We start from the raw sequence: 22085 nt of genomic DNA on the forward strand, positions 1-22085 counted from the left end.
TCTACCGCAGCAAATAGACCCACACGTCCTACATTCCGTCCGGAAACACCACCACCCACACCTAATGATTTGGAAAGAGATATTAGAGATGAGCTCAGACTGGCAAGGCAAGAGTGGGAAGATTTACCAGGATATGTACAGAATGGGTGGACTTTTGACAGGTATCTGAATTATAGGGCTAGCAGACAGAAATAGGTGGAAAAACAGAGTGAATCGCAACAGGTCACTAACAAGTTGACATTACCCACATTTGATGGAAGTGGGAAAATGACTGCTCGGGCATGGATTCATAAAGTGGATACCTTTTTATCTTTGAAGACTATGACAGAATTCGAAGCACTCAAGTATGCCACTTTACACCTGGACGGGGCAGCTCATGATTGGTGGATGCACGGCATGATCACGTTGTAGCACAATCAGGTAACCACTTACTAGGAGTTCGGGGATAAGCTGATAGAAAGGTTTGATAAGAAGGATCCTGAGGTATATTTCCGGGAATTAGCGCAGCTCAGACAGACAGGAGGTTTAGAGCAGTTTATTAATGACTTCCAAAAGCTTGCAGTAATGGTACCTGATATTTCAGAGCGGCGGCTAGTCATTTTATTTACAGAAGGGTTGACTGAACCACTCAAGGGGTGGGTTAAGGCCTTTGATCCTCTCACATTACAAGAAGCCATGAAGAAAGCTCGTAGCATGGAACTTGCAGCGCCAGCAAATAGGTTTGGTTCGAAGGGCTCTTCATCATTCAGAGATAATAGAGGGGGATTCAACAAAGGTAAGGAAAAGGTTGATGACACAAAGGGCAAGTCAGCTGCACCTCTGGATAGGGAGACACTTAATGACTTGCGTAAGAAGAAGTTATGCTTCTTTTGCAAGGGTCCCTATGAGTTTGGACATGACTGTCCTATGAGGCCTAAGGGAAAGGCCAACAGGGTGATGTGGGCTTATTACGAGGGCTCAGACTCAGATAGCTCAGAATACCATGATCCTGATGATGCAGAGCAGGAACAGGAGGTAGATAATGCTGAACAGAAGGAGGAACCAGAGGCACGTCTATCTAGTATTCAGAGAGAGGGATCTTTCAGACTTAGAGGTGTCTTGGCTGGACAGAAGGTTATTACACTATTAGATACAGGTGCCACACATAATTTTATTGATGCACGCTTTGTGGAGAGACGTGGACTCATCACTGAGGAGTTTGAGGGATTGAGAGTTAAGGTGGCTGATGGATATACACTTCGATGTGATAGGATGGTGTGTTACCATGTGGTCAACATGGGTGACATGGACATAGTACTTGGGATGCAGTGGCTATATTCTTTGGAGGAGGTTACCCTGAGACTGAAGGATATGGAGATACGATTCGAGGTGGATGGCAGGACTCACGTGCTGAAGGCTATCCGTAATGGTGATATCAGGACTATCTCATTTAGGCGGATGGAGAGATTAGCCAGGCATGATGATATAGAGTGGGCGGCAATATGCACCTTGATGCCTCCCCAGGAGGGGCAACATAAGACTGAATATCATCCGGATATTCAGAAATTGAGAATCAAGTATGAGAAGGTATTCAGCGAGATTCCACCAGGCAGGCCACCAGACAGAGGCATTGAGCACATTATCGAGCTGGAGGAAGGCGCTAAGCCTGTCATGATCACACCATACCGGCACCCAAAGCGACTCAAGGATGAGATCAAGAGGACCATCAAGGAGTTGCTAGCAATGGGACACATCTGACCCAGTAAGTCACCTTTTGCATCTTCTGTTGTTTTGGTTAAAAAGAAGGATGGTACTCTTCGGATGTGTATTGATTACAGGGTGTTAAACAAGAGAACCATTAAGAACAGATATCCTATCCCACGCATTGATGAGTTGATAGATGAATTGCATGGGGCTTGTTATTTCTCAAAGATTGATTTGAGATCAGGATATCATCAGATCAGAGTGAGAGAGCAGGACATTGAGAAAACTGCTTTCAGATGTCACTGTGGGCATTTTGAGTTTGTAGTCATGCCTTTTGGTTTGACTAATGCACCTGCCACTTTCCAGTCCACGATGAACAAGGTTTTTCACCATTAACTAAGGAAATTTGTACTGGTGTTCTTTGATGACATTTTGGTATACAGCAGATCATGGCAGGAACATCTTGAGCATCTGGAGATAGTATTGAGCATATTGCAGAAAGAGTCCTTGTATGCTAAGGAGTCCAAGTGCGATTTAGGCATGACTGAGCTTCTATACTTAGGACACATCATTAGTGCGGATGGAGTGCGGATGGATCCTGAAAAGATCCGCGCTATTGTTGATTGGCCTCCACCAGAGAACCTTACACAGTTGAGGGGGTTCCTTGGTCTATGTGGTTTTTATCGCAGATTCGTCAATGGCTACTCACGGCACGCAGCACCCATGACGGCTTTGTTGAAGAAAGGGGCATTTGTGTGGACTCCGGAGGCATAGGATTGTTTCTTGAGATTCAAGGAGATAATGACTACATGCCCAGTTCTAGCACTGCCTGATTTTACGAAGCCATTTGAGCTTCAATGTGATGCATCAGGAGAGGGAGTTGGTGCTGTACTCATGCAGGACAAGCACCTTATTGCTTATGAGAGCAGGAAACTTAGGGGGCCTGAGCGATCATTTAGCATTTATTGTAAGGAGATGTTGGCAATCATGCATGCCTTGGCCAAATTCAGACAGTATCTTGTGGGCAGCAAATTTTGTATTAAAACTGATCATAACAGTTTGAGGCACTTTTTGGGATAGCGGGACCTGAATGATCGTCAGCAGAAGTGGGTGAGTAAGTTACAGGCCTATGATTTTGATATCACATATGTTAAGGGGACACAGAATGTTGTTGCAGATGCTTTATCACGTAGGCCACACCTCACTTCTATGATTCAGATATCAGAGGATTGGCGACACTTGATTGTAGCAGAATATGCCAAAGACACATGGGCCTCTGATATAGTGGAGGGGATAGCGATTGACACCAGGTACACTCTTGTAGATGATTTGATCATTTACAAGAACAGAATTTACTTAGTCCCAGAATCGAAAGTGAAGCGGTTGATTTTGAGAGCACTCCATGATTCACCTACAGTAGGCCATCCCGGGTATTTCAAGACTTACAGGTTAGTTCGGGAGCGGTTCACTTGGAAGGGGCTTAAGACTGATGTTTTGCAGTATGTGCGTGAGTGTCTTGTTTGCCAGCAGAACAAACAAGAGCACACTTATCCAGCAGGGCTCCTACAACCACTTCCTATTCCTGACAGGAAGTGGGAGTGCATCTCCATGGATTTTATCATGGGCTTGCCCAAGGTCCAGGGGTGTGATTGTATCTATGTGGTGGTGGATAGGCTGACAAAATATGCTCACTTCTTCCCTATCACTACTACGTACTCAGCAGCCCAGGTGGCAGAGGTCTTCTTCAGGGAGGTTTTTAGATTACACGGTTTGCCTCAGAACATTGTGAGTGACAGGGACAACCGCTTCATGAGTCACTTCTGGCAGGAGGTATTCCAGTTGTGTGGCACTGAGCTTACACCTAGCACCAGTTATCACCCACAGACCGATGGTCAAACGGAGATTGTGAACAAATGGGTGGAAGGGTATTTGAGGAATTATGTGGCAGCTTAGCAGCGAGCTTGGATCAGATTGATATATCTCTGTGAGTATTGCTACAACACTACATACCACATGACCATACAGATGACACCCTTCAGGGCACTTTACAGTTATGAGGCACCCAGTTTTTTGGATTTAGTGTTGGGTGACAGTCGAGTACCTAGTGCAGGTGAGTTACTACAGGAGAGTAAGGACATAGTTGCGGCTCTCAGAGACAATATTGCTAGAGCTCAGAACCAGCAGAAACAATATGCAGACCAAAAGAGGACCGAGCGCAGTTTTGAGGTGAATGATATGGTTTACCTCATGTTGCAGCCATACAGGCAGTCCACTCTCAAGAAGAGTGGTGCAGAGAAACTCAAGCCACGTTACTATGGACCATTTAGGATTATCAGGAAGGTTGGTGAGGTGGCTTATGAGTTGGAGCTTCCCGCAAATAGCAGAGTGCATAATGTATTCCATGTGTCATGCCTCAAGAAGGCGTTGGGTCAGAGTGTGGTGCCTTCTGCAGTATTACCTCCCTTGGATGATGAGGGGAAGTTGATCTTGGTTCCAGAATCCATCTTGGATAGCAGAGAGAAGCAGCTTCGCAGGCGAGTGATCAGAGAGTACCTGATTAAGTGGAAGGATCTACCTGTTGAGGATGCTACTTGGGAGGGTGAAGCCATTCTGCAGCATCCTGCATTGAGATTGCTTGAGGCCAAGCAATTTCAGGAGGGGCGGACTGTCATGTCCCCTCTTTAGTATGACATGACACTTTACGTGGATTTGCCTATTCCAGACTCTCGTAGGCAGATGGTTGTGGTGAGAGAGTCATTTTGGCGTTTATTTGGTGAATGGATGGCTCATTATGCTCTTGGAGACATTATATTTTATTATTTGGGGCCAAGATGTTATATTTTTAAATTGAGGTGCACTGTTTATTTCATGAAGTAACTTTTTATCTAAAAAGTGCAATGAGGCTTCTAGCAGATTCTATTATGGATACTTCTAGAAAGTCATGGATACTTCTAGAAAGACTAAGAGGCTTCTAGAAGATTCTATTATGGATACTTCTAGAAAGTTATGGATACTTCTAGAAAGACTAAGAGGCTTCTAGAAGATTCTATTATGTGTATAAATAGACCCCATGGGTCTCTCATTTGGCATCCAAGTTTATTTTTCTCTAGTGCATCTACTTGAGCATTTGTGGAGCTTGAAGGTCTACAAGTATTCAGCTGAATCATTGGGAACGATACCTCCCAAGTGATTGCATAACTGAGGGGGTGAAAGATCCTCTGAAGGGTTGCTTTTCGGAATTGGTACTCAGTCAATTCAGGTGTGCTTAATTGGAATACTATCTTGTCAGGGTTCGATTTAGAGATCAGTTGCAAACTTACATCTTTGTTCATGTATCAATGAATGTCATTGTCTATCTTAGAAAGTCTAAAATAGTGATCAGAAATTAATTGCAACAGTTGTATACTTCAAACTCCCATATTTCTGAAGCATGTATGACATCTATTTGACATAATGTCAATTCTAGTATTGATGAAAAATTGAGTTGTTCCCTTGGTAGTTAAATTGATATATGTTTCCTATATACTTTGCAAATCAGTAAAGTGCTTAGTTGTAGATTGTATGTAACTTGTTGGACAATATTCCTTGAATCAAAATCATCAATTCTTCCATACATAAGCAAGGGATACTACATATGTGCAACTTAGGGAGGTGAAATTATTATGCAAATGATGCAAGATGCAATATGGGTCGCAACAACAAGGATGCGTTAGGTACTCGTGCACAAATACAAATGCAATGTAGTCTCTCACAGTTGGAGAAAAAGAGAAAAACCATATGGGAGAAAACTTCTCTGAAAGAGAGAACATGAAGGACTCAAAAGCCTCCAAAACAATGTCTTAAAAAAAACGAACATGAAGAACATCACTGAAGTATGAAGTGTAGGTATGTTTGCCGTTGTGCCAAAAGCTCGAGCTATCAGCACCCGCTACAAACGCCAGACTTACCCAGATCCACGGGAGACAGTTTAAGCCACGTCGTGAACCTCGAAGGAGGTGTTGACCACCAAGTCAACAATCTCCCCCTCAACATCGACTGAGGGTTCCGCACCGACGAAATGAAGGAGACCTCCCGGGATTCGAACCCGTGACCCAAGGGTCTGATACCGATAATAGGTATGTTTGTTGTTGCGCCAAAAGATCGAGCTACAAACGCTCGCTACAAATGTCCGCTACAAACGCCCGACTTACCCAGATATAGTATTGTCAAAGGATGATTGATATAGTGTTGTAATTGAAGAATCTTTTGTGAAAGAGATGATGATCAGGATCAAGAAGACAACAATTTGTAATGACACTACTTGAACGATGATCAATTGGCAACAATGACAATATCATCTGTCAGTAGAAAATACAGATGGCTCATGAATTTGCATGAGTGATCTCAACTATCACTACTCAACCAACGGAAGTTGAAAATACAGGCGCAATAGTCTAAAGAACCAAGATCATTCGAGAAATGATGGCTGCCTCCATAAAATAGGCATGTGAGGGTGTCAGAATCACTCCAAGTGAAACTAAGGCAGCATTAGCATGAATAGTATAATACCCCCCATAATGCTAACGAGGGAGAGTGTTGATAGATCCACTAAAATTGTGTATGACCAAGCAATGCATGAAGGAGATGATACAAGATTTGGAGTGACCGAGAGAGTACTTGCAATTGAAACATCATGTAGAAGTAAACATCCAAGATCTTCAATTTGCAACACTTGTAACCTCCACATAACAAGATGTGGCACTTTATTTCAGTGCATCTACAAATGCTTACAGAAGATGTTTAAATGATCCATAAGGACACAAATGTTGTATATACATATGAAGCAGCCCAAAACCCATACAAACAAAATGTTTTACAGGAGCCAAAACAACGAAGTAATTAACTAGTGTTAAAACACAATATCTTGAATTAATTATACTTGGGGCAAAAATTTGAAAAAAGTGCATGGATAGACTAAAAGTGCTTTGAAAGACCTTTCCAATGCTGCAAGAATTGGGAAAAATGGAGAAATTGGCCAAAAGTTATGAGTTCGGGAGCCCAAAACGTACTTCAGACTTCAATAGGCTACAAAATGTACCAACAGAAAAATCTAGAAAAAAAACCTGCACCACTATATAGGGCTCAGAATTAGCTTTTTGATGATATCTCATTTGTCAAAAATTGATTACCTATGAAGTTATGGCCATTTTTCCAAACAGTGCAAGTTTAAAAAATTTGAAATTTCTTTTTAGCATCCAGGGATTACCCCCTGGGCATCTATGTGACCAAGGCTGTCGTTGTAGAAAAAATAGACTTGCCACCAACGACGATGATGTTTCAAGGGTGAGGTGGTACATGAGGGGTGGGCTGCTATTTGTGATCTAAAGCTTAGAGGTGCTTAGTGCCCAATGGCATGGCACTTACGCCAAATGCATAAACTTAAAACTGCACCAATCAGAAAATGGCCACACTAGCAATAAACCACAGGTTAAGAACAATGCACAACCAACATAATAAGCAGCTTAGAAAGGCTAACCAAGCTCAACAAAACCATGCAGGCCCACCATGGTAAATCCCCGATCAACTTGTAAATAATGTGGACCAATCAATTATGTACTATGGCCTATAATGTGTTGATCACCATACAAAGAATCTACAAGTGTATTGGTTTTTTGTAGACTGTGATAGAGCTGGACACCAAGAATGGTGTGTGCATCAAATGAAATGGTGTTACCAAACCTCTGTGCCCACCAAGCACACCTTCTACCAAGCCTTGTCTGGATGTGAGCTCCAAAAAAAAACAATGACTGTCAAATGTGTGCTGAAGTGGGCCTGCCAAAATAAAGCATTGACCCACCAACCCCATGCAGGCCGACTAAGGGGTGGTGTATGTGTCTGCCAAAGTGTAGACTCAGTATGTAGAATTAAATAAAGTGTCGACAACAAAAGAAATCTACTGTCAATGGAAATAAAGGCCTAGCAAAATTAAAGCTGCCAATAATATTTACAACGTTGACAACCAATGTACAACAATTCGATCAAACTGAAAGGCAGACTGACATACCAACAAGTGAAACCTATAGAAAATAAAACCCAGCAACCAAATGGGATGTGAGTCGACCAAATCAGTGAAAAGACACTGATCGAAGGATTGAAGATGTGATTAAGAAGTGTGTCGACCTTTTTCACCCCATGGGCTGACAAACAGGGTACGTCGTAGGTACTGGAGTAACCGTGTGAGGTAAAATGCACTAAGTGCCAAATGATAATGGCATTGGCACCAAAACTCCAAACGTTGACCTTTGCAAAGGAAATGCGCCTAGACAATTGGGTTTTGACTAAAACTGCAAAAAGGACGTTGAATCAAGGATGATGCCAATCAATGCCGACCAACCAATGTGTGGGCCAACAGAAAATGCACGAGCCCCTAAAAAAACCGATTATGCCAAATAAGAAATCTACAGACCATGCAAAAATCGGATCGAGCAAAAAAAGCATAAGAAAATTATTTTTTTACAAAATAGAAATATCGTACCTTGTGTGTTCGGGAGTCTATATGGCTTGCCTGGGCAAATTTTTATTGCCTTAGAAACAAGTTTTCTAAAAATAGACAAATCTATAGTCAAAATTCATCAGATTGGCCTCCTGGATGCCATGGCAAGGTTGATTTGAGCCAAAAATGCCCCCAAAAAGCTCTTCACAAAATATGAGCTTCAAACCTTTGTTTGCAAAAGTTGCAAATAGTGGCCAAATTTGGTGAAACAAAAGTCAAATTTGACTTTCTCGAGCCTCTTGGACGTAGGGACAGCCAAAATATCACCACTATAGCCAAAAGCGTTGCAATTGCCGGATCTCACCAAAACACAACATGCAATATAGGATGTATAGAAACTCAAATGACAATGAAAATATGATTGATGAAAACTCTCTAAAAGGAAGGGGTTTGCAAGATTCAAAGCTCTGATACCATGTTGATGCATCCATCCAAGATCTTCAATCTGCAACACCAAATAACCTTCACATGACAAGAGAGAAGCAACAACAAAAGATTGTATTCTACCAATATCAAGTATACAATATGATATGAATGAGATGATTTTACAATGTACAAACACCTTGATTATATAAGAAATGTGTGATGAGGTATGAGAAACTACCCTAGGAAAAAATATTAAATGCATGATGCAACTTTTATATGCTTGTAGAGTTCCCTATATACACTTGTGATTTAGGCTGACATAACAACTTACATAAGTCAGGGATCAACTATCAAATGCTCGGTAACCCCTAATGGACTACAAGCTACATATAAATTGTCAACCCAGGGACATATGCTTGAAATGGGTCTGCACTATATGTGCACTATGTTTCTACCTAGGCTGCTGTCCTAGTTTGATAGAAAAACATTGCAGAAAAGTAATTAATTTTAAATGATAACAATTGATAATAAAACAGTACAACAAGAACAAGTACAACAAAGACATTCGATAGTAATACTTATACTATGCTAACAAAGAAAATAACGCAGAATAATATCTGAAATAATCAAAATTCTATGCTACAACTGATTTAACTATAACAATGAGATCAAAGCATCTAACTAGTGTGCATAAATAAAACTCAGAGAGGTGTTACCTCAAGTGGGCCCTCCTTGGGTAATACACTCAGATTGATAACGAGATGATATAACTAACTCAATAGATCATATTATTCATAACCATTCAAATAGATACATGCTAGTGTTCAAAATCATAAACTTGCATTGAAAAGAGATGTAAGCATTAACCATTTCTGGTCAGTCTTCAACTCATTTATTGTCTATATTCAACTAACTAATCCTATGACTATTTGTTGCTCATTCATTTTATCTAGGAAGAGTATTAGTGACAGCTCAAGAAAACATAAACAACTTAAGAGTCCTCATAAGACTGTACCACAACCACTTTCAAGGCATAAATACCCATTTGCAACAACATAACAAACTATTCAATAGCAGTTCTTAAGGAAGATGGTCGTGTATTGAAGAGATCTTCAGATTATAGAATTATTCAAGGGTTCTTGATAAGCAAACCATCATTGACTTATTCAAATTGCATTATACCCGTAGCTGCAGGAACTGTAGAGCACGCACTACTACTGAAGGGGGGGGGGGGGGGGGGTGAATCAGTAGTATAATTAAACCTGATTGTTCTTTTGCTTTTAATCTTTATTTGTAAAAACTGAAAGGAAACACAAATTAAAACAATATAGAGACAACCACACAGAAAGGAGTGCACAGTATTTTTACGTGGAAACCCGATCTGGGAAAACCACGTTGAGAAATGCTGCTAGGATCTACTGTCCTAATCCAGCCTCACAATTTATCCAATTACAATCTTTTGGGCACCAACCCAGTCAACTGTCTAATGCGAGCACCAACCCTCCAAATTTTCAATACATAATTTGAGCACCAAGTCAGACTATAGCAATAAATGCAATTACAACTCAATTATGCACATCAAATTAGACAATCTGAAGTACGAAGACAAAAGTTAAATATACTGCAAATCGGATCACTATATTTCTGCACATCTGCAAACTAATGCACTGAAATCAACCTGAAATTACTGTATCTCTGTATGCTCAAATACTGAATGAGATCTGCAAATCACTTCAACCAACACTGCTTTTTACCACAGTCGAAAACCTGTAGAACTTTCACCGTTATAATGTCACAGAAATAATCTTGGGTAGAGCTTACTGAATATATCAACCATAAAATAATGTCTGCAGAAAGAACTAGAATCATTCAAGGAAGTCTGAACAACTGAATCAAACTATAAATATTATCACCCAGTTTCACGTAATGTTCTGCCAACAATCCACTGTCTAAATTGGAGAGATGTTCAACCAGATTCGGTATAAAGATATTCACGATCCCTTCAATATCATTTCACAATACTCAGTTCTGATTTGCTTCAGATTCCACCTTTGATTAGAATGATATTCTCTGTTGATTCAAAATCTTCAATATAAGTTTTGTCTTTATAATACTTATGCTCTTCTCATTCTCATTGGTTCTATACAAGATGACTCAACTTTCATCGCACTGTAAAAGGATGCTCATTACTCAATCTTCATCGATTCTTCTCAAGGCTGCAATAGAAATGCTTTTAGTTTCAACTGCCAAGGTTAGTTACAACTGAACCTTAACTAATAGTTCTAAGTTAACACACTTTACATTTTGAAAAGAATAACTATATGAAGTAGTTTGCAGATCATTAACAAGGGTGGTTGACAACTCCTTTAACCAATTTAAACTTGGTATACATAACGACATAAATCCAGTTTGAATTAGTCATTTCTATCATCGGTGATGTCTCTCTTTCAGAACAGCGACTGTCTTAACCATTTTCAGAACAACACAGATGTGTTATCTTCATTTGAATCAGAATATCTGTATAATAATTTCCAGTCGCCAACCTACATGGTATCGATTCAAAACTTAGATACCCTTTTTTTGTTTTGTTTTTGTTGTTGACATTTTGTTCTATGTCTTATTTATTAACATATATGTCTGCTACTCACCATTCCACTGTTGTGTTCAGTTTACAAAGACACTAACAATGCTCTTACACCATTAACCCCTGAACAGTAGATGCAGATTATATAGTGCAAATTTGGCATGTATTGCCTCCTATGTTTATGTGTTTTTCAGAATCAAATATATACATATAAGAAGACTTACCACCATCCATCGCCTATGACTATCATCTGCAAATCACAAACCACTTTTCAGAATAGACAACATTATTTCAGGGTCTTTGAATGTGTTATGAATCTGATTACAGAAACTGGACATCAATGACAAGAGTCTTCAACAGGAACTGCTTCAGTAAGTCCAGTTGAAATGTTGCACACCACATTAGTATAGAAGAATATTTCAAATGTTACTAATTACATAAATCCATCACATTTCACACATAATTTAATCATTTATATATCATATCACCATTCATTAAGCAAACATATTATAGTGCTCACAATTGACCTAGGTGATGGGAAGTATCAAGTTCAAGATAAAAGTCTGCAGCATATTATATATAAAATTCTAATGGTAGTTTGATAAAAAGGCCACAAAATGGGTCAAAACATGGGCCCATCAATTTTATGCGACTAAAAGCAAATAATGGAACATGGCCCCTTTATAAGGAACTTCTAGAATGCCACCTAGACTTAGTAATCTCAAGTCATCCAAATAGGTTTGCACAAATAACTAGATAGGAACTCACACTGACATAACCTTCATCTTCTTGTGGCTTTGGTAATCCTATCTCATAACTTTTGATTATTAGTTTTCTAAGATTAATGAGCCAGTTATCTAATATCCACACATGTCTAAGAATATTAGTTATTGGATTTGGTAGTTGATACAATGAATTATCATTTTGATCCATTGGGATTGAATCACTGATCTCAATAATAGCAGCTGCAAATTCTTGAGTCAGGGTATCAATCAAAGGATTATTTTCTTTGTTGATACATTCAATGTCAAAATCATAACCAAATTTTTTAAAATACCGTCAACCTATTCTTCCTTGAGCAATGTCTTTGTTTGGCTTCATTTTCCTTAGGTTTCTCATGGATTGACTATCTGTTTTAACTACAAAATCTTTTGGTTTGAGAAATTTTTTAAATTTTTCTATACCTTTGTTGACAGCTGGAATATTCTTTTCGTATATATGATATCAAGTTTTTGTTTCAGTGAAAGTCCCTAATTTGTATCCACATATTTCCTTCCAGTTCCATCCATCAAGGAATTCTTGTATGAGAACAGCTGACTGAATATTTTCAGAAGCATCTGTATGTAAATCCAATTGTGTAGCTAGTTTTGGAATTTGTAGATTGGGAAGACCTTGACATTTCTTTTTCATTTTCTGTACCACCTGTGTTGTCTTTGGATCTGTTGTGCGAATCGCACACCCATCCCCGTCTTGGACAGGGACCCCCAGTTTGTGCCTTTCTGTCCTGATCCTGAAATTTGGCTAAGTCTGGAATTCCCTGATCCTGAAATTTGGCTAACTCTGAAAACTGAGGAAACCTCCAAAAACTAGAATTTGCAATATAACTCCTGGAGGTCTGAAACCACTCTCAAACATCCTGAAAGTATATATGGAATATGTCACTTATACTTGAATGTTATATTCCATATGCTCAATTTCGGACCCAGAAGCCAAAAGTTGAAAAGGTTAAAAGTGTTTCAAGGTCCGAAATTCACCTTTAAACATCATTTTCGGACCCTGGGGCCGAAATTTCTAAATATGACGAAATCGCAAAAAGTGTTTCAAGGTCCGAAAAACACTTTAAGTGTCCATTTTCGGACCCTAGGGGCGAAATGTTAAAAACGCGATTTTGCAAAAGTGTTCCAAGTTCCGAAATTCGCCTTAGACCCATTTTCGGACCCTAGCTCCAAAATGAAAGGTAAAAGGAAATCGCGAAATGTTTAAAACACGCCCCAGGTCCGAAGTTTAAAACGCAAAATGCCTCCGCCCCCCGAAATCGCTTAAAACCTTATTTTCGGACGCCAGGTCCGAGGTTTTTCAAAAGGGCGAAATGTTTTTAAAAAAAAAAAAAGAAGGACGCACTAGGTCCGAAAGCCCGAAAAGGCACTTAGGTCTATTTTCGGACCCCCGAAGAAAAGTTTAAAGTGTGAAATCTTTTAAAAGCGCCTCCAGCTCCGAAAGGTAAAACGTTAAGTCCATTTTCAGACCCCTGGGAAAGGTAAAACGTGAAGTCCATTTTCGGACCCCTGGGAAAGGTAAAACGTGAAGTCTCATTTTCGGACCCTAGGGACGAAATGTTTTAAAATCGCAATTTTTGCGAAATATATGTAAGCTCCGAAATTTGCAAAAGGATGGCAAAGGTCCGAAATTCGCCTTAAGTCCTCAAACTTCGGACCCATGAGCCAAAAGTGAAAGGTTTTGAAAATTCAAAAGTTCAAATGCTCCGAATTTGCAAAGAACGCCAAAAGGTCCGAAGTTTTTGCAAATTTCAAGGTGTCCTCCGTTCTCCGAAATTTACCAGAAAAGCATGAGAGTTAGAGTTTTAGAATCTGCAGAAGCTCTTCAAACCTCCAGAATCGCGCCATAAACCCATTTAAAACGTCCAAAACTCCAAAGGTAAAATACGCAGAAGTAAAAGACCAAGGATCAGATTTCACAATCAAAGAGAAAGAGAAGCATTTTCAAGATACATCTCACAAAGAGCTTCTCAAGCCAGACGTCGTAATTAAATTTAATGTTTGTTAAATTAAATTATTTAATTGTTCAAATTGATTTAATTAAGTGAAATTGGTTGATTGCAGGACGTCATCGAAGAACCAGGAGAAAGACCTGAAACGCAAATCAAGGAAGGATCGCAATTCAAGGCCAGGCGCTGAAGATTGGAAAGAAAAGATGCAGGAGCGCAAGAGCAACCGAGCATTGGGAACCGTGCCATTGAACATAGATGAAGTCCATCGGCGAAATTGAAGGCAAAAAAGCAAAAGAACACTCAGTCTATGCATTCTCGAGAAAAGGAGACACAGATGGATTTAATTCAAGGAATTCAATTCCTAAAAAGCTGAAATTGCTTTATTGTAAACTGCCTATGGGTCCCGTGCAAGATATTTTTGTGGATAACTATTCCCAACCACCAAGAAGATTGGATAGACCTGAATTAAAGCCAAATAGTGGCAGGTAGTTGAGATAGTTGCTAGTTGGATAACTGAGAATTAATTCAGCATTGGTCAAGGCTGTCAGCTTCTGGAAGACGGATCAGGGCCCTTGGATGCAGTCCATCCTGGCCTCTGATTCAAAATTGTAATATCTATAAAAGGCAGAGGCCTTTCTTCTGCAAAGGGTTAGATTGTTAGAGATTGTTAGATTGTTAGAAATTGCTAGATAGTTAGATTTTAGAGTTAGAATAGGTTAGATCTTAGCAGTAGCATAGAGATGCTGCAGGAATTGTTGTAATAGGCAGTTGAGATCAATATATGAACATTGATTTGGTGTTTATTGTCTTGTTTTCATCCTGTTCTCATGGTTTCTTTCAGCATTTTAGATAGATCTTTATGTTTTGGGTGTGCAGGTATTTGATAGATTCAGGCTCATACCACTGAGGATATGCTGATTGTGTATCTTTTTGTGTGGTTAACCTGAGCCTTCGATTGTGCTTAGTTCAATTGCAGGTGTCCGTCTGAGCTGCGCCAGAATTGGGTGCTTAGCCGTGCGTCTCCAATCTGAAAATCTTCCAAGTTCCTTTGAAGATTGCACCGTTCCTGCAAGGTTGTGAGCCATTCTGGCCAAGCAGGAATTGGTTATGTTGAATCTGTCTACCCGCATACTCGTGTTGTTAGTTTTAGATCTCCTAACCCTTTCCTTTTGCTCTTTATTGCATAATTCGAGAATCACAGCAGACTAGCTTGTTGCCAGTTAAACGTAAGTCCCCCTTGTGTTTCCAGCATAAACACATCAAGCCACTGAGAGATCCTGCAGTCAAGACCTGACAAAAGAAACCTTGAGGTAGTCTCCTTTGATCAAACTTAGAAAACAGCATTAGAGACTTCCTTATCTCAAGAGAGAGTAGGATAATCAGTCGGCTATTCTATTCTGCGTTGGCCGTATGGAGTTTGCAGCAATGCGATTTCATCCACGTCAACAGGATCCAATGGCATATTACTGTCTTCAGCTTATCTTGAATTCTTTTTCCATCTTTTGCTATGTCATGATACAATGGAGGAACATAGTTTGACTTTGAACTACCCAGTAATTTTTGAATTTTCTTTTTATCTGCTAAAATGTCAGGAAATTCTTGAATATGTTTGAGAACATGAGTCTGCAATCTGATTTTTCCTTTATATACGTGAAGACCAAGAAGATAAATTTAGGGCTTACCAATTACGATCTCTTTTGCTGATAAGCAAATTCCATTATAAATAATGGTTGTATTCAATTTTTACAAATGGCAAATGCGTTTTGTATTATTGTCAGATAACACAATAATATTGTCAATATAAACAAGCACTTAATTCTTTGAGGCGTTGTTGAGCCCGATCAATTCATCTTTTGCAATATGTTGGTGCAGTAAAAAGACCAAAAGGCATTACATTCCACTAATTCAAAGCTTGGGGAACTGAAAAGGCAGTTTTGTACTTATCTGTTTCCTTGATTTTGATTTGCCAAAACCTTGATTTACAATCAAATTTTTAAAAACTTGTTTATTAGCAGCTCTCCTAATTAAATCAGCACTGAAAGGAATTGGATAATTAAAAGGTAAAATGATATCATTTAGAGGTTTATAATTGATGCAAAACCTCTTCTTTCCTCTTTCTTTTTCAGCCTTTCCATTTACTTGAGTGTTGGGCAAGAGAAAATACTCTTGCTTTTTTGGATGAAATTTCCAGCCTGTAATTCTTCTACGTGTTGGTTAATTTCTTTCGCTTTTGAGGGGCTTAATAAGTATGCAGGTCTCATGACGAATTACTTAGAGAAATTCTAACTTAATCTGCATTTCGCATTTTTCTTGTTGGGAGGATCAGAATTCTAAACAACAATTCTTTTCAAAATTTTCCTTGATTTCACATGATGAATCTGTTGTAGTTTTAATCTTTTCATGGTTTTCTTAGATTTCTTTTGTCCATTCTTTATATGAGGACTTTTTATCCTACTTTTCTTCTGATATATAAGTGACCATTTTGAGATTAGGAATTTTTGATTTGTTTGTTGACTTGGTGGTCAGCACCTCCTTGGGGACTCATTACATGGCTTAACCGCCTCCCGTGGGTTGGGTTAAATCTGGCATTTGTATCGAGCATTGAGAGTTTGAGCTTTTAGCACAATGACAAACAGTTCCAACAATTGGTATCAGAGCCTTGGGTCATGGGTTCGAGTCTCCTTTTAGTGGGTGCTGAAGGCTCAGTTGGTGCTGAGGGGGATATTGATGACTTGGTGGTCAGCATCTCCTTGGGGACTCACGACATGGCTTAACTACCTCTTGTGGGTTGGGTTAAATCCGGCGTTTGTATTGGGCATTGAGAGTTTGAGCTTTTGGCACAACGGCAAATGATTCCAAAATTGTCCTAATTGTATCTAAGAGATGTGATTTTTCTCAATATGAAATATTCATATTTAGTAAGGAACATGAAACCTAACAAATTATCATTGTCCATATCATTAAACTCAATGAAATCAGTGATAAATACCTTTCCATTATTTTGATGTGGACATCTTGAGCATACTTCCTCCAATTTAATCATTTTCCTGTAGTTGAATGTCCTTTGAGCATTCTGCGCTCCTAAATTCTCCAGAATAGCTTTAGTTTTAGCAAAAGATCTAGTTGACCCCGAGTCAATGAAGGCATCAAACTCAATAGGTTCATATTCAGAAAATATCAAAGATATTTTGATATATACACTATTATTTGTCCAATATATTGTTGAAGTCTTTTCTTTGTCCTGCTCTAATAAGAATTCACTAGAAGATATACCATCAGCTTTGAGTAATACATCTCTTATTTCTCCAATCAACTAATTAAGAGTCTTAAGTTGCTTTTGCTTATCCCTAACCGATCTAGTCATTTCTTATACATTATGTGGAGCCATATCTAATTTCTTAAAAATGGTTCTTTGATCATCATCATGATGTGTTCCTGAATTTTTCTTCTTGTAAGGCTTGTGAAGATGTCAACTAGTAGTTGCCTTATGTTTAGATTTTTGCCAGGGTAGTACCTTATAGCCAGAATGTTTTTTGATACATTCCTTAATTTCTTTTTGTATTTAGTCTCTTTCTTGTGTAAGATCTTTGATTCTATGGAGATGTCATTTTTTGCAAACCTCCTTTCTTCTTTGGTTTCAGTGTCCTTATATGGATCTCTATTTTTTTCCATTTCTAATTTCTTTTGGATTTCTTTTAGATTTTGCTTTATCAGAGTAAGAATGAAATCAATCTGTTGTTTTCTTCAGGTGATTTGTCAGAGGAAGAATGATATTTTATGGCCTTTTCTTTGACCGTATTGTGATGTTGAACTCTTTTTTCTATCAACTCATAATACTATTCTTTTAAGTCTTGATAACCATGTATTTCTGGGATGATATCCCATTGTTAATACTATTTTTCTTAGACTTGATAACCATGTATTTCTGGGATGATATCCCATTGTCATTTACTCATTGGAAAACAACATAAACTTTAACAGCAAGGACCAATTTCTTGGGACGGTTTGTTGGGTAGTGAAGTCCACCGCGTAGTGAAGTCCACTACAAATGAAACATTTAACCTCTTTAGGAGTCTTTCTATGAGTAGATTGTTTCTTAAGAATGTGTTGCGAAGGTCTGTTACATTTTTTGAATTGCTCTTTATGGATAGGAGCAATTTTTTATTTTCAGAGATTTCTTCATGAATTAGGAAAATTACTTATTTCACTTCAAAAATAAAAAATATCTGGAAAATTGCTTTTGAGGTTTTGTGCATGCACATTTTCTTCTGAATTGTTTCAGTTGGGAAAACTTTGGAAGTCATCACTGGTGGATTGCTACAGAATTCCTTTAAATTGCAAATAGAATTATACTTAGTATGATTTGTAGTAATAGTTTTAATCAAAAATTGTTTCTGAAGCTTATTGGAACCAAAATTTCTAGCTCTGCAAATGTACATTTAGGAACTGTAGATTGCTTTTTAGATTTAATATAATCATCATCCCATTGCCCTAATTTACAAGATAATGATTTCAAATAGAATCTTTTTGTTGTAGCATCATTCTGCAATCTATTTGCAAATAAATATTGCACTTATGCGATATCACAATTGCATAATAATGGGTTCTCTTCGTCCAAAGTTTTCCTGCCAGCTTATGCAATATCACACTTGCGTAAGGAAAATTGATTGTTTGTATGTACTTGTTAAGGCTCATCGCCGAGGGAACACCTGGCCATAATGTTGTGATGTCGCATTATGTAAAACTCTTTGATGCTGTCAGCTGCTAGATTGGCTAGGGAATCTGCTTCCTTGTTTGCCTAACAGTAGACATAGTTTGCAGTGTATTCCTCCAAACACAACATGAGCGATTTGGCCCCTTCAGATAAGGATTTGAGTTTCTAGCCTTGTAAAGAATTTGTTTTAATTGCATTGACCACTAGGGATGTGTTCCCTTCTATCTCTAACTTAGAGATATTTAGTTTTTGATTGAGCTGAAGACCTTTGATTAGTGCTTGGAATTCTGCCTCATTGTTTGTCCCCTTGGCCAAATGTCTAGATGCTTGGGCAATTACTAGTCCATTCTAATCTCACATAAGACAACCAACCCTAGAGATGCTTGTGTTACCCCTATAGGCTCCATCAAAATTCAATTGTAACCCCCAAATTGAGGTGTTTTGCTATGCCCTTAATCCTAGAGTATACAAGGGTTATGAATAGTTAGCTTGTGGCTACCTTAAGCCTTAAGTTATATTATCATTATTATATTGTTATTTAGTTAATTAGGCTGGCCTAGGGCTTATATGTGGTTATCTAAGTCAGCCTAGGTGATATCCTAGGCATGAATATGGTATATATAGAAGGTAGCTAGTCTCATGTCATCCTCAGATTGTCAGTTGTATTCTCATTGGAGATATTTGGAGGTATGCCCCCTCGAAATGGCTTGTTATTCTCAGATATTATAAAATATTTTCAGCATGTTTCATACTATCTTCATCTTTTGTGCAAGTTATTTAATAACATGTTTTGCACTTAGCTTCTTTCCATTTGAAATGGGCCTCAACACTACCAACCCCTTTAATTTGGGGACTTTTATTTTTGAAAGAATCAAAACAGCATATTTTCTAAAGGGGCTGCTTTGGACAAAAAGAAAGCAATCTGTTTTAGAGAGTGGAGAGTGTGGGGAAAAGGGAGGAGAGAGGCGCTAGAAAGTGGGGAAGAATCTATCCATTATGAAAGAGAGTAAAAAAACAGCAAATAACATGGGCGATGGCTGTCTTGGAAATGAAGGTGGAAAACAATATCAAATGCCATGAAAAGAAAGAGAAGAAGCTGCTGATTAATTGAAAAGAGAGAAGTGCTGACATTGAAGAAAACGAAAGAAGATGCTATGTGTAATGTTTGAGGGAGTTACAGGTTACAGAGCTATGGAAGCATAGCTTATTTTCTATGTAATCATTTTGTAGTAAGATGCAAGTAGATCTGTTTTTTTAAAAAAATTTCTGCTGTCCCTATTTCTTAATGTTATTTGAGTGTTTTATAGGGGATTAAATAGAACTAATCAAACTAGTTAATTTATTTATGTCTTGGAACTTTCTAATTTAGAAATATGTTATTAAAAATGGCAAGGATTTCGCAATCACATTAGAAAGCTCTGAATTGAGTGACTGGTTGTTCATGCTTGATTGGGGGACTTCTTAATGTTGATCCTTCAAATACTGCCTTTTTTTTTCATCCTGCTTTTATTGTTTTCTTGATGAATGCAATATTTTTGGTTTCTACGATTAGCTTCAGAATTCTCTTTATTCTTGGCATATTTGAAGTCTGGAACATTTGCAGTCATGTTACCTGTTTTGCAAGAAAGGTTTTTCAACACACCTTTTTGTTGGTCAACAAACATTGTTTTTAGTATGACATACTTTCAAAATTGAGCTTGCAGAAGTACCTGATAATTTAAATGTATATTTCTGTCTTTTGGTATGATCAACATGTTTGTTAACTGCACATGCAGAAGGTAGCAATTACGTGTGTTGTATTTTCAAGTTGTAATGTCCTAACAGCTATTTTGTCATTTAATAACATATATTTCTTCATTACAGACAGATGATATTTTAATTCCATGTTTCAAATTTTATTGCATTTTCTTGGCATCTGAGCAGCTGAGAAGCAAAGAGCCATCTTACTAACATTCTTTAACATATCAACTATATCAACTTTATTATTTCACTGTCTATTTCTAGGGAATTAAGCAATGTATCAAGGAAGTTGGAATTGCTTTTATGATGTCTCCAAAATACCATCCAGCAACCAAGCTTGTAGCTCCAGTCAGGAAGGCCCTTAAAATAAAGACAATTTTCAATATTTTAGGCCCTATGTTGAATCCAGCAAGGGTTCGTTATGCTGTTGTTGGTGTCTACAATGAGAGCCTTGTAAGTTATATGTTTGATATCATTGGTATTGTTTATAATTTTTACTTCTATTTTGTATTTGCTTTAGCCTTTCTTAGTAAACAATCAAGCGAGAGAAGTTGCATTATTGTTGGTATAATGCACTTTAGAAGGAATATATTTTGGTTATTCTAGTTTGTATGTAATACTTGAACGAGTTTTTAATGAAGAAAAGTTAGAGGAAAGTAATATGTGACAATTTTGGTTCCCTCTCTATGTGAGCCTTTTATAACGAATTGACATTAGCTTTAGGTGCAAAAGTGCTCTATTGTAATCTGTGACTCATTTCAAGATTAAATTGTGTGCTGAATTGTAGCTAGCTTCTAGTTGTAGACTTCTAGTCAAGAGTAGGTAGCCAATTGAATGGTGGTGTCTCCCTTACAGCGGGATTTCATAACACTCTTATAGGGTCAATATGGGTCCCAAAACGTAAGGTAAACTGAATTTTATGACTAACCCATGATACATAAACATAGAGGATTAATTCAACAAACTAGACACACAATCAGTGTTTTTGCTAACTAAAATCTTGTACTGATTTTTTGAGATTTTTGGGTTTCTTGTTTGCTGACTTATAACGGACCAGAATAACCTCATCAAGACTCTAATTTGTTGGTTTAAAACACTACCCAGTCAGATTTCACTTGTTCTCAAACTTGTGTATGTGGTAGAGAACCTGTGTGAAAGCACCATACCGAAAAAATATCCTGATTTTTATTGCATTAAGATAGCAAGGTCACATCAAAGTTTCATGAGGATAATTAGACATCATTTCCCTTTCCCCTGACAAAAATGATATAGTATCAGACACAATGGAAGAAATCAGTATGAGGTAATGAAATGATTATATCATAGGATTGATTGGGACAATGATTGGTGCTAATACTTGTTGGGACCCACATAACTCTCCAATTCCATGCACACTTTGGACCAAAATTTGGGAGATCTATGGAGATCCACATAATCCTCCCTTACCAGATGATGTTGCATCAAATTGCCTCATTCCACTTGATGATGCTGATAATCTACCCTTTGATGATGATACATTAGAGGAGCTTGAATATGATGCAGTGCTTGCGCGTCTTGATAATCAAGAGACCTCTCCTATTGCTCCCACTTCTCCAATTGAGATCACAAATCAATCTTCTGTTGCTACATTAGAGTTCAAAGATGCTTTTTTGAGAGATTCCCGCAATTCTTTGCAGTAGGTAAATCAAAGTCTTTTAGATTCAATCTTGTGAAATGATTACTTGAAAGGCATTTCAGA

At 38.1% G+C, this 22085-nt stretch overlaps 1 protein-coding gene across 6 annotated transcripts in view; it reads left to right on the forward strand.

The window, feature by feature from the left end:
- The window catches only part of LOC131031265 (anthranilate phosphoribosyltransferase, chloroplastic), a 209881-nt gene that overhangs the window by 103313 nt on the left and 84483 nt on the right, over positions 1–22085 (forward strand). For all 6 annotated transcript variants that reach the window (XM_059209573.1, XM_057962326.2, XM_057962327.2 and 3 more), the window contains exon 5: positions 20612–20800. In XM_059209573.1, coding sequence (XP_059065556.1) covers positions 20612–20800 — 189 coding nt within the window. The remainder of the gene's footprint in view (positions 1–20611; positions 20801–22085) is intronic.

Source organism: Cryptomeria japonica, chromosome 8, assembly GCF_030272615.1.
Source record: "Cryptomeria japonica chromosome 8, Sugi_1.0, whole genome shotgun sequence".
Classification (NCBI taxonomy): domain Eukaryota; kingdom Viridiplantae; phylum Streptophyta; class Pinopsida; order Cupressales; family Cupressaceae; genus Cryptomeria; species Cryptomeria japonica.